This window comes from Chiloscyllium plagiosum, chromosome 16 (genome assembly GCF_004010195.1).
Source record: "Chiloscyllium plagiosum isolate BGI_BamShark_2017 chromosome 16, ASM401019v2, whole genome shotgun sequence".
NCBI lineage: Eukaryota > Metazoa > Chordata > Chondrichthyes > Orectolobiformes > Hemiscylliidae > Chiloscyllium > Chiloscyllium plagiosum.
In genome coordinates this window covers 69,160,404-69,174,194 of record NC_057725.1, presented here as the reverse complement: position 1 = coordinate 69,174,194, position 13,791 = coordinate 69,160,404, and the positions used below count along the sequence as shown (strand labels likewise).

Below are 13,791 nucleotides of genomic sequence, written 5' to 3'. Positions count from 1 at the left end.
AACACACACACTGCCTCACCCATACACACAGTTCATTACCCTTACAGAGGCAGTTCAACACATTGGCCATGCAGTGTCTCCCTCCAAACACCAGACCCGACATACAAACTGCGTGGTCGTCACCCCAAATAAAAACAGTGAGGGAGCACTCTAACAGTAACTGACGCCACAGAAAGTTTTGTGGATTCTAGGATAATGAGTTTGTGCAAGTCACTCTTCATTCTGTATTCTCAAATCATCTTCAAACAAAAAAGACAGGCTTTGTTTTCTGTTCTTACCCAACAGTCCCTCAAAGAGGTAAACCCTCTGACTGGTGTCCTCTGGTGGGCTGGGAGCCTGGGCATATGCACTGCCCCCTTTTGTAGCCTTGAAGCCAGCTGCCAGCATGTGAGGTTTCCCCTGTCAGAGAGAACACTGTCAGCACTGAGCCTTTCACTGTCAGTCCCAGCATGCACACTCACCTGACGCTCACTCCTACAAATCCCCACTCTCCCCAATCATTCCTACTTCCCTCTTCATTCCCCCGACTCCACTCATTCTGGGGGATACTAGTTTGGAGCACAGTTTACACCTCCCTACCCCACCTCTGACAAAAGACAGTGTCTTCCAGGGGAACCCTCTATCATCCATTCTCACTGACTCCTCTCCCTTGGTCAGCTCCTACCACCCTCAGTCCCCCCTTCTCCTCAGACTGCCCCCTGCCCGCAGTCCCCTCTCCCCTCAGACTGCCCCCCTGCCCGCAGTCCCCTCTCCCCTCAGACTGCCCCCCTGCCCGCAGTCCCCTCTCCCCTCAGACTGCCCCCCTGCCCGCAGTCCCCTCTCCCCTCAGACTGCCCCCCTGCCCGCAGTCCCCTCTCCCCTCAGACTGCCCCCCTGCCCGCAGTCCCCTCTCCCCTCAGACTGCCCCCCTGCCCGCAGTCCCCTCTCCCCTCAGACTGCCCCCCTGCCCGCAGTCCCCTCTCCCCTCAGACTGCCCCCCTGCCCGCAGTCCCCTCTCCCCTCAGACTGCCCCCCTGCCCGCAGTCCCCTCTCCCCTCAGACTGCCCCCCTGCCCGCAGTCCCCTCTCCCCTCAGACTGCCCCCCTGCCCGCAGTCCCCTCTCCCCTCAGACTGCCCCCCTGCCCGCAGTCCCCTCTCCCCTCAGACTGCCCCCCTGCCCGCAGTCCCCTCTCCCCTCAGACTGCCCCCCTGCCCGCAGTCCCCTCTCCCCTCAGACTGCCCCCCTGCCCGCAGTCCCCTCTCCCCTCAGACTGCCCCCCTGCCCGCAGTCCCCTCTCCCCTCAGACTGCCCCCCTGCCCGCAGTCCCCTCTCCCCTCAGACTGCCCCCCTGCCCGCAGTCCCCTCTCCCCTCAGACTGCCCCCCTGCCCGCAGTCCCCTCTCCCCTCAGACTGCCCCCCTGCCCGCAGTCCCCTCTCCCCTCAGACCCGCATTCCCCTCTCCTCCCAGACTGTCCCCCTGCCCACATTCCCCTCTCCCCTCAGACTGCCCCACCCCATCTCTCATTCTCTGGAGTTTGGTTCCTCCTTGTCTGTTCCTGGGAACACAGCAGGCATCTCTGAGGTGAGCTAACCTATTCCAAACTCAGCAATTTCACCCTGCACCCAGGGAGGGAGGGGTAAACACTCGATTCCCATTTGTTAATGTGGGTGAGCATGTCGGGTGACTTACAAAGATGTATCTGGTGTCAGTGTTAGTCTCGATCTCGCTGTCGGAGAGCGTTCCTCTGGATGTTGCTGCCTCGAGGGTGTTCTTGCCGGTCACACTTTCTCCAGCAGCACTGCTATAATCACTGTCAGCACCCAAGGTCTCTCCAGAGCTGTTACTCACCTGCAACAAGAGATGATAACACAAGCGATTGTCAACTGCCCAAACACAACAACATGTCTCAGACCAATAGCTGCATTTGATCCAACACAACACTTACACCAAACACAGTCCCTGTCCATGTGGTGGGGGAGGGGAGTGGGGGAGCATTAGGAATCTGGGTCGAGAAGATTTCAGTAGGGATTACAAGGGGTGATAAATTGCGTACTAAATCTCCTGACAGGGGAACAGAATACAGGGAGCCCCCATGACAGGGGTATGAAGGGGGCAGTGGGAAGGTGTGTACAGAAAGTCCAGGTAGGGTTGACAGTGAAAAGTGGAAGACTTTGAAAGACTATAATAAGAATGGTGTCTCAATGGCGAGCACTACTGCCTCACAGCACCAGGGACACAAGTTCAATTTGAGCCATGGGTGACAATCTGTGTGGAGTTCGCACATTCTCCCAGTGTCTGCATGGGTTTCTCCGGATGCTCCAGTTTCCTCCCACAATCCAAAAGATGTGTGGGTTAAGCGGACTGGCCAAGGGCAATTGCCTACAGTGTCAAATGACATGCAGGCTAGGTGGATTATGCTGAGTTACAGGGAAAGGGTAAGGGGCTATGTATAAGTGGCATGCTCTTTGGAGGGCAGGTGCAGACTTGATGGGCACTAAAGATTCTTTGATTCTAAAGAAATCTTAAATCAAGAAACATGAGGTACTACATGAACCCCCAAAAGTTCCCTGAAGAAACCTTAAAGTTCCAAATCCTCTGAAGTAACTTTAAGATGCCAACTTAAGATGGCAAATAATACGATCCAAGTCAAGGTAGGCTGAAAAATTCTTCAATTACAAGATGTAAGCATCTTTGGAAGAGAGGAGCTAGTTGGCTCCATCCAAAGCTGTCCCTTGCCTGGAGATGCTTGAAGCTAGACATCCAGAACTTCTGATTCAGAGGTGGACCAAGCCAGAGATGCCTGTCTTCATAGCTCTGATGATGGGGCGGGGGGGAGGAAATTCTGACTGTAGCAATTCCTTGGACTGGAGGTGTGTGCCCAGGATGAGCAATGTGTTGCAGAGGTAGCTGGTGATAGTCATCTCTGGACAGCAGGACTGAGTCAAGATAGACAACTGGGGCAATCCAGTAGAAATATAACCAAAACTTAACAACCTGCAGATGCATCGGTTTACCAGCACTGTACAGTAGGAGCGCAAGAGAGAGTGAAGCAAGTGAGGCAAAATGCAACTTGTGAAATACAAATGATTACTCAGCTATAGCAACATACTAAACAGAGTTGTTATCAAAAACATAGAAAATAGGAAGACTAGGCTATTCAGCCCTTTGAGCCTGTTACACCATTCAATGTGATCATGACTGACCATCCAACTCAGTACCCTGTTCCCATTTTCTCCCAATATCCTTTGATCTATTAAACCCCAAGTACAATATTATTCCTCCTTGAAAATAATGTTTTGGCCTCAATCTCCTTCTGCAACAAGAAATTCCACAGGCTCACCACTCTCTGGGTGAAAGAATGCTTCTTTACCTATGTCCTACGTGGTCTCCCCTGTATCCTTAGACTGAGTGCCTTGGTTCTGAGGTTCTCAGACATCTGTACAATCCCTCTTGTATTTATCCTGTCTAGTCCTGTTAAGTTTCTGTGAGATTGCCCCCTCATTCTTCTAAACTCCAGTGAATGTAATTCTAACCGATCGAGATGATAATCAGAATCCATCCTGTCACCGCAGGAATCAGTCTGGCAAACCTTTGTTGCACTCTCTTCTTAGCCAGAATATCCTGCCTCAGATAAGGGGACCAAAACTGCGTACAATACTCCAGGAGTGGTCTCCCCAAGGCCATGTGCAAACGCAACAAGACATCCCCGCTTCTGTACTCAAATCCCCTTGCTATGAAGACCAACATAACATTTGCCTTTTTCATTGCCTACTGTACCTGTATGCTTACCTTCAGCAGCTGGTGCACAAGGATACCCAAGTCTCATTGCATCTCTCCCTTTCACTAATGTTAAGTCAATCTTAAAGATTTCATACAAAAGGATAATTTCTCTGGATCTGAATCACTGGAAAGTAATGGTGTTGGGAAATAGATGAGGCTTTGCCTGTCATGTATTTTAAGACTGTTCAGTGTTACATAATCAGATAACCAGACATTTTTTTGTTTGATTTGACTTTTGGAAGGAACTTCTTTTACTATTAAAGAAAATGTGCAGCCTGGGTACTTATGTTTTGGTGAATGATCGTGTTTAATAGACAGAAATGATCAAACCAGGTTTCATTTTGGGATCTAACATGTCCAGTTGAAACATCAGCTGGGATGGTGAAAAGGGGAGGCACTTGCTGTAATTTGAGTTAAGGCATCTGTGCCTCTGTTCAAGAAACAAAAACACCAAGGTGTTGAACATAACACCGGAGTGCTGCAGTCGAGGTAACTGCATGGATTGGATTTTGGAAAAGGCCTTGAAGTGTGAAGTGTTTCCTGGGACAAGGCGACATTCAAGTCGCTCCAAGATTGCAAATAATATTCCTTGAGTTCATTTGCAAGTCCATTTGCATGCGATTCAGTGCAGGACAATGTAAAATAGCTCTAAGTACAGGAAACACTTGTATGTCGGACAGTTAAAATTACACTCCTGCATGGGATCGCACTCAAAAGTCTGGAACCCCCATGTAATAGTGGATTGTTTGAAATGTTTGACAAAGTCTAACTTGGTAGATGTAACAGAAGGTAGAAAGTAGGATCTAGTAAGGGAGAGATACTGAACACAATTATCTAACTTTAGAATCAGAAGACGGTGCCACCTCAAATGAAGATGTCACAGCTAGAAGCAGCTACAGTTCAATTAGAAATGAAAAAAAAAATTGAACATTAGAGAGAGAGAGAGAAAATGCAAATGAAAAAGAAAGAAACAATGGGAAATGAAAAAGAAGAATGACAAGGAGAGAAACTTGAAAAACGAAAGCTTGAAATACGAAAGAGGATAGAATTTAAAAACTATTAACACAAGAGTGACATGGGAAATTAGATATCACTATTTGGCCAATGAAACTCTTAAAGGACGAAAGAAGAGATAATTTCAATTCCAGTGCCATCTTCTCTCCACTGCCCTTCTTCCTCCTGGCCATGCACCAGACCCAGTATTCAAATTCCCTTCTCACCAGAATCCTATGAAGTGCAGGCACTCAATGGTGTCAAAAAATATTTCACTTTATTTGCAAAAGTAGCTGGATTGACAAAGATGCCGAGATATGACTATTACAGAGCATTTTGTCAACTACAGCTAAGACGGCATTATGCATGTTATCTATATCAATGATTTGGATGAGAATGTACAAGGCATGATTAGGAAGTTTGTCGATGACACTAAAATAGGCCGTATATTGAATAGTGAAGGTAGTTAACAGAGGTTTCAGCAGGATCTTGATCAGCTGGGGAAGTGGGCTGAGAAATGGCAAACATAGTTTAATATAGCCAAATGTGAAGTCTGGCATTTTGGAAAGTCAAATCAAGGTAGGAGTTTCATGGTGAATAGTAGGGCCTTAAGGAGTGTCAGGTGCACAATTCTCTAAAAGTGGAGTCACAGGTAGACAGGGCAGGGAAGGCAGCTTTTGGTACACGGGCCTTCATCAGTCAGGGCACGGAGTATAGAAGTTGGAAAGTTATGTTGCAGTTGTACCCTGGGTTTGGGGAATCCAGAACGAGAGGGCCTAGGCTTAGGATGAGAGGGAAAAGATTTAAAAGGGACCTAAGGGGCAACTGTTTCACGCAAAGGGTAGTGGGTGTTTGGAGTGAGCTGCCAGAGCAAATGGTGGAGGCTGATACAATTACAACATTTAAAAAGCATCTGCAAGGGTATATGACCAGAAAGGTTGATAGAGGGAGCCAAGTGCAGGTAAATGTGACCAGATTAGTTTAGGATGTCTGGTAGACATAGACTGAAGGGTTTGTTTCTGTGCTGTATACCTCTATGAGTCTATGTACAGGACATTGGTGAGGCCCTACTTGGAGTACTGCATTCAGTTTTGGTCACCTTGCTGTAGGATGTTATTAACTGGAAAGAGTGCAGAAGAAATTTACAAGGATGTTGCCAGGACTCAAGGGGAGAGTTTAAGGTTAGAGGGGAAAGAATTAATGGGAACCTGAGGGGTAACTTTTTTTACACAAAGCGTGGTACAGAAATGGAATGAGCTGCCAGTGCAAGCGGTTGAAGCAGGTACATTAACAACATTTAAAAGGCATTTGGACAAATACATGGATAGGAAAGGTTGAGAAGAACATGGGCCAAGTGCAGGGAAATGGGGTTAGCGTGGATGGACATTTTGGTCAGAAAGGACCAGTTTGGGCCAAAGGGTTGTTCTCCATGCTGTAGGTTTCTAACAATTTGCAAATTATGAAACAGTTAAAAATGCAATACGAATGAACTTGCTCCAAAGTTCATCAATTAAAACTAAGAACAAGTAAAACATCTGTCATGATATTTGTAAAATTTACAAGGAAGATTGTTGAAATCACAGAAACATTTTGGAAACAAATGGAAGATAATTCTGGTAGAATTCAGAAAAAGCATTCCTGCAAGCTTAAAATCCAACTCAGATGAGGGTCAGGTATCAAAGATCATAGAAGCAGCAGTTCTGGTAGATACAGACGATCTCTCTCACAGACAGGTGATGAGATGGTCATGTGGGAATCGACAAGTAAGGTGGAGGACTGGAAAATCTAAAAATGGAAGAGGAATTATTTTTAGAGAACAAAACGGTTCTGAGTTGAGAAAGGATCACTCGACCCAAAATGTTATCTGTGATTTCTCTTCACAGATGCTGCCAGACCTGTTGAGGTTTTCCAGCAACTTCTATATTAGTCTGATGTTGGCTGATGATACCAGAGGGTCAATGAAGCAGAAAATATTAATGAGGTATACATGAAGGTTACAAAGGTTAAAGAGTGACTTCGTAAATGGAGAAGTTGGAGTTGGGAAATAAATCCCTTTAAAAGAATTAATTTTATCTTGGGAAATGATCTGCTACGTTCATAACGATTGGTTTCACCAAGAGTGGTGGATCACCACTGGAGATACAACAAGATTACTACAGAGGAAACAATCCAAGATGTTCCTCATCTGTGATGTGACTATATACAAGCCCACAAAATTAAACAGGAAGAACAGATAAGTATGAAAAGGGAGATACTTTGCAAACAGTTATTAGATATAATGTTCAAAAACTTCAACAAGAGAGGTGAAGGTAAAGAGAATGAGGCTAACATACTGAGCCCATCTTCTTTAATAGAAATGCAACAAACAGATTCTGAATTGAGGTTAGTCCAAACCACTCACAGAGATTGATCAGAACTGAAATGTGGCCAAATAGCCAATGTACTAAGTAACTCAGCCTAACGGTAAATTGGCTGAACAGCTTCTGCAAGCAAGGCCTGAGGAATGCAAAGAAGCCAAGGTTACCACAGACCAAAAGTAAATAAAGGTCAACCCAGACCCGCACTACATATTGGGAGAGTTGTTATAACCCAAAACTCATTAAGCAGTCGTCAGCTAGATCAACAAGGAGAAACATTATGTTTTTTTGTGTATTCGGCAGTTTTGGCCAGAGGTGTTGGCACCATGGAGTAATCATATTTTGGAACACACCCAGGATGACCTGACTTAACCTCACTAGGTGCTGTGACTCCTGCCCTCCGGCCCATTGGCTGAAGTCAGAGAAGACGGCAGGACGGCTCAGAAAGGGGGTGTAAGAGGAGAATCCTGGCAGCCATTCCTCAGCAAGAGGCCCACTTCTGTATCAAAGTGACAACCCAGAATGTCCCTGATCACAGAGCTCTTGAAATGAATCCAGCAGCCCAATCAAGTTCACCGCAGCGGGTGGCAGGCAGTCAGCCTAACTTGGGGAAAAGATTCCCTTAACTTGTTGCTAACTGTTGTATCTTCAACTTGAGTACTTTAATAAAATTAAGTTCGAACCTCTGACCTTTATTTGTCTCATACAGTGAGTGCCTGGGTTAATATGTTTAATGAGTAATAAGGTGCCTGCATAAGAATATTGCACAGGCAGCAAATCCCAGAGTGTTATTACTTGAAAGAAACAGGGAGTAAAACAAAAAATAGCACAAGAAGAGAATGAATCAGAAATTGGAAACTTACAAGTTAATTACTCATATGCCTAGAAAAGACAATGCTATCTAACAGGAGCACGTATGAAGGAACAGAGTGCTGTGATCCAAGGGAGTAATGTCAAAACAAACTTGCCATGACATTCATTGTAGGCTTAATGTCAATTTACTATCACTGTTAATGTAATGCAGACATTGGTTTAAAAAGACTTTTGATAGAGAAGTCAAGCGTCCCAAAGATACATTTTCATTCCTCATTGTGAGATGTCTTTTCTCCACTGCCCTTATTCCTCTTGCAGTGACCATGTACTGGACCCAGTATTCAATATCCATTCCCACCAGTGTCCTGGAAGAGGGACCAGAGCTTCCTAATTTTTACTAGATTGTTTTAATGATTGCAGTTAAACAGTCCACTGCCTGAACTGATGACTGCTCTATGACAATTGGAAATGAGTGTCGTCCCTCATTAAACTGCTTTCAACAAACAGTATGATTGCAAGACAATAAACTGACTTGATTCTTTGCTCCTTCTGCATGCACTATTTTGCAGATTCCTGTATTCCTGTTGTCTATCACCGTTCTGTAATTTGCAGAGTCCAACCACAGATCCCACTGCTTCACCTGCTTGAGGATATTGTCCTGCACGTGAACTCACTCCCTAACATCCTCTGGGAGTGTATCTACACCTCAAAACCTCCAGCGGTTCAAGGTGGTAGGTTACTCCCATCTTCTCAAGGGAAGCTAGGGATGGGTAATAAATGCTGCACCCTATGAATCGATCAAAATAGAAATAGCGCAAATCCAAATTCTCAATGTGAATTATGAAGATAGGAATTGTATTGATGGAAATTATATTAATATGAACTACGATCAAAAAGCAGTATCCACACTGATCCAGACGGCACCCCATCATTTTTCGAACAATTCTTATTTTATAAAGGTTTCTCAGTTTCTCACTATACTTGTGATTTGCAAAGGTCCACACAGCTTTTGGGTGTAACTAACAGCCTCTTGTGTGAAAACCTGTGGAAATCATGGTCGAGCATATATCAGGGCTTGTTGTCGTTGCTTCTTTAAAGAGAGCGGCAAGATTAATCTGCTTCTGAATCCATGCTCTTATGGTACACAAAGCCCAAGGAATTTGTTCACAGTCAAGACCAATGCCTCAAAGCTCTGCCCATGTCATCATACCCTGGCTAAATATGATTGATGCCTGGGATTTCTGCTAAGCAGCCTGTCAGTTTTTGCACGGTGCTGAATGAATCTGGACTGTGTTAGCAGGGAGTTGGGAGCAAGGCGCGTTTGTTTTACGACACTGCGCGAGGAGCAGAGCGCGCCACACACACGTGCCCCAGCATGTCACTGCCCTACCACGGTGCTGCTTTCTGACTCCTGGCTGGTACTCCGGGTGAGTGCAGGCGGCTCACAGCTGGTGATAGACTCACTGTCACTCTTCTGGTACCGTCGAGAGGGTGAGGAGGAGAAAAGGAGCAGGCAAGAGGACAGAAGAATAAAGGAGAGAGTATTAACAGCAACACCAAAAAGGAAGATAATTTCATGTTAAAACTGCTCGATTGTGCTGACAGTCTTAATCTGATGGAGCAATCAGGAGGGGACAGAAGTTCACAGACATCTATGTTTATGCAGCACTTTCTAGTCCTTGTACAACTTCAGGCCTAATGTAAGGAGACAGGACACTGCTGTTCTCTTTGTATACAAGCCATGAAGGAGCATTCAGACCTGGTTCTAAATTTCTCACTCACCCTGTCCTCCCTCACTGGGAAGCACTGAGGCAAACTCCTTCCTGTTATAGAACCTATCCAGCTTTCAGGGCAAGGTTGAAAAGTGGAGGATTGGCAGCATGGAGGTCATTTAGGACATTCACAGAACTAAAATCATTCATCGCCTCACAAATGTGGAAAGCAAGTCTCTCACAGAATGGAACACTTTTAGGGCAAAAGGTGAACAGAGAACAAGTCTCAAGCCCATGCAACCTGATGTTTTTCCTGATTTATGACTGAAGCAGCTATTTGCTAGACCCTTTCACGTCCGAGACAGCTTGTGCAATCCTTTCTCCGTCATGTTCAGCTGTATTTGGCCTGAAATGTTTCACGTGCATACTGCTATAGCTCCAAAATGTTTAAAGAAAATAGCAACTAGTTATCAATAGAAACATGTTTCAGACCGGCATTCAATAATTCACTGACTCACCTAAACAAAGAATGTAAGAAACCAACTCTTCAGCCACACCAAACTCCAGTTCAGTATCACAGCCAATGACAGTTTCTGTAGCATCAGAATCACCATGCATCTAGCAGGTGAACACAATACAACCTTGGATCTGCCTGGCACTGTCCCAAGACCATTTCTCACCAGCAGCCATGGCTCACTTCATCACCCAAGCCCAGAAACCCTTCCCCCATCTCAGCTCCATTGCTCACCTGTACCCCACCTACTGCCCCAACCATAGGTCGCTCCTTGTGTTAGCAACAAGCAGTAAGCACTAACCTGCGAGCTGGTCGCACTCAAGCCGCTGTCAGCGCTGATTTGCGATTTCTTCTCATCTGGGTCCAAGTCGGACGTGTGTCTGGAGTTCTCTGTACCTGCAGGCAAGAGACCCATGTGAACATGTTGGGAGAGGAGCCATGCTGAACCGCAGCCTGTCATCAGTCGTAACACTCCAGCTCTCACTGCAGTGTCAAGGAGGGAAAGCTTCTCAGGAAACCAGAGACTAAAGCTATTTGTGTTCCAGTGCTACAGGCTGGAGGGGGATACGCTGGCGTGGTGCAGGTCATCTGTAACCATTTTCCCATGGTTCTCTTTAATGCTTCAGCTTTCACATCAATGGCTCATATCTGAAAGCTTGCCCCTCTGGTTCCAAACTTAACAGCACAAGATCAATACCAGTAAACAACCTGTCACCCCCCAGCCACACCTGCCAATTATCGTTCTGCTCCTTGTCCCCACCCAACTGTTACTGATGACAGTCCTACAACTTTAGAATTATCCGAACTAACCGTTTCAAAGAAAGACCGTTATTTATAAGAATTCACCCAAACCTACAGGAAAAAAAGTTTGATTATTTCCAATTCCGCATCCAAATTGACCAACTCTGGAAGCAGTTGAGACCTCCTTTGGAGATGTCTCCCCAGGTCCCAGATCCCTACCATTTCAGAATCTCAGAATTATTATCGAGCTGAGGAAGACCATTCAGCCCATCATGCCTACCTCGGTTCTACTACCTTCTGCCAGTCTCCTGTCCTTCCTCAGATCCCTGAACACATAATCCAAAAAAAGATCAATACTCTTGAAGGCCTCAATTGAACCTTCTCCCATCACATTTCCAGGCAGTGCATTACATACACTAACAGCTCACCATGTGAAAAAACTTTCTTTCCTTGTATCATTCTTGCTATACTTGCACATCACTTCAAATCTCTGCCCTCTCATTCTTTCCCTTGTATAACTGAAAATAGCTTCTCCCTATCTATTCTACCCTGCCAACTCATGATTTTGAAAACTTCTTCACAATCTCTTCTCTCTAACCTCCCCAACTTGTTCAATTTATCCTGATAACTGAAGTTTCTCAGACCTGGAACCATTCTTGTCAAATGCTTCTGCATGCTCTCCAATGCATTCACATCCTTCCTATAATGTTGTGCCCACAACTCTACACGATATACAAGCTGAACCCACATTGCCTTTCATATTCCTTTTTTAAAAGGGAAAGTACTCCTGTCCTCGCATCTTTCAGTGTGAAACCATCGCTGATAATATCACCCCATGTATGGTCTCTCATCACCCTTCAGTAGCAAGTTTTGGCCATTATATGCTCTGGGTGATCGCTGCATTCTACAAAGCTGATGTGTGCAATGGTCTTGTCATAAGGCCAAAGACACCAGCCGTCACATACAGATATTTGGACTATTCCCGGTTTCAATTTACCTGCTTTTCTGCAAGCGGTGGTTACAAACACCCTGTAATATAATGTGTAAAAATGAGAGCCTGATTCCAAATCGTTTTGGGTAGCATCCCACAACCCAAGACACTGATGTCAATGGGCTCAAAGGGCAGCAATGGAAGACAAAGAGCTGAACTCAACCCGAGCGCATTGGTCACTTGCCCAGTGGACTTCAGGCCAAAGGACCAATCGGCAAGCTGGTACGCAAGCATGCGTTGTGACTACACAGCAATGAGCTCACTCCCCACCCACTCCCTCACACCTGCACCCCGCAGGTTCATTGGGTGAGACAGTGCGAGAGGGAGGGAGGCAGGGAGAAGGATGGGAAAGACAGCATGGGCAAGGGGTTGAAGTGAACAGAATGAGTTGGAGAGAGCAAGAGAGATGGGGGGGGCGGGAGAGAGAGAGAGAGAGAGAGAGACAGCAAGAGAGAGAGAGACAGACACACACAAACACAAACCCAATAGCATATCTATAGGTGAGAGGCGACGAGTCTAAGGCACAGATTGCAAGGACTGTGATTCAAACAGAAGACATGGCTAGGGTGTCTAGCTCTAAAAGTAAGAAGTACTTTGTATGACAGGGCTGAGTTGTCAAAGTCCTTACTCTGTTTCTCCAAAGCTTTTTGTTTTCTCATATCCTGGTGCTTGTTCCACAACTCTACAACCCAAGATGCATTGCAAGCAGGAAAGAAAGACACAGAGTCAGAGATCGGCTGAATAGGTGAAATGGAGGATACAACATGACTGAGTAGAAGCCACTCCCACATGGAGACAGAGAGCTTCCTGGTAGTGACCTGTGAAGCTTGAGGTCGCCAGCATGGCCCACATTACCAAGTCGTCTGGAGAATTACAGTCCTGCTATGAGGCTTCCTACACTCTGGCACTGAGCTTCAGAGTAACCACTATTGGAGCAGTATTCAGACCCAATACTCTTTCTACATCAATAAGGATTCTGCCCCTAGTCCCGGGTCCAAGCTAAATGCTTCCCTCGTAAGATTCACAACACTTTCTTCCCTCAACCACACTAGACTCTCAAGGATATTGATGTGGGGTTGGGAAGGTCGTGGATAATTGGATAATAAACCCCAAAGACTTTTGTGAACAAATAAAGTGCAAATAGTTAGCTAGAAAAAAAGTTGTCTGTTAAGAACCCGAGAAATTTGGATGCACACGCAGAAGGCAGAGACAATGAGTATTTTGCAACTTCGAGATAGTGAAGAATGTGAAGGTTGCGCTGAATGAGGAGAGGGTATGGGCAGGGTATATTAAGCAAGATGTACTGGAAAAAGATAAATATTACTGAAAACTAGTAAGCCATCCTGGATTTCAGCCTGCATTGCTTAAAGTTGAAAAGCATTAGTCATAATCTCTCAATCTCACTAGACAGAACAGAAGAACCAGAAGTTGGAGGGTTACTAATGTTACAACATTCGCTCAAGTGATGGCCTAGTGGTATTGTCGCTGGACTGTTAAACCAGAGACCCAGGTAACATTCTGGGGTCACAGGTTCAAATCCTGCCTTGGCAGATACTGGAATTAGAATTCAACAAATATCTGGAATTAAGAGTCGAATGATGGCCATGTCAATAGTTGGAAAAACCCATCTGGTTCCCTTGAGGGAAGAGAACTGGCGTACATGTGACTCCAGACCCACAGCAATCTGGTTGACTCTTAACTGCCCTCTGGATAATGAGGAATGGGCAATAAATGCTGGCCTAGCCAGCGACACCCTCATCATGAATGAATTTTAAAGATAAAGATCAAGAAAGGGGAGAGGGATAAACCATAGTCCTATCAGCCTAACATTAGCAAAGGGAAAGTTATCGGGAACAATTCTCAGGGACAAAATAAAATTTCATTTGAAATCAAGGAAGGCCAGCGCAGA

General features: G+C 45.6%; 1 protein-coding gene across 3 annotated transcripts in view; it reads right to left on the bottom strand.

Moving 5' to 3' along the window:
- LOC122558000 (MAP kinase-activating death domain protein-like) overlaps positions 1-13,401 on the bottom strand; it is a 32,954-nt gene extending 19,553 nt beyond the window's left edge. The window contains exons 1-5 of one of the 3 annotated variants that reach the window (XM_043706312.1): positions 12,511-13,401; positions 10,452-10,546; positions 9,315-9,398; positions 1,671-1,829; positions 279-399 (exon numbers count right to left, since the gene is read on the bottom strand). In XM_043706312.1, coding sequence (XP_043562247.1) covers positions 279-399; positions 1,671-1,829; positions 9,315-9,398; positions 10,452-10,546; positions 12,511-12,673 — 622 coding nt within the window. In that variant the 5' untranslated portion in view covers positions 12,674-13,401. The remainder of the gene's footprint in view (positions 1-278; positions 400-1,670; positions 1,830-9,314; positions 9,399-10,451; positions 10,547-12,510) is intronic. The other 2 variants (XM_043706313.1, XM_043706314.1) reach the window with 2 other exon arrangements.
- Positions 13,402-13,791: the final 390 nt, after the last annotated feature.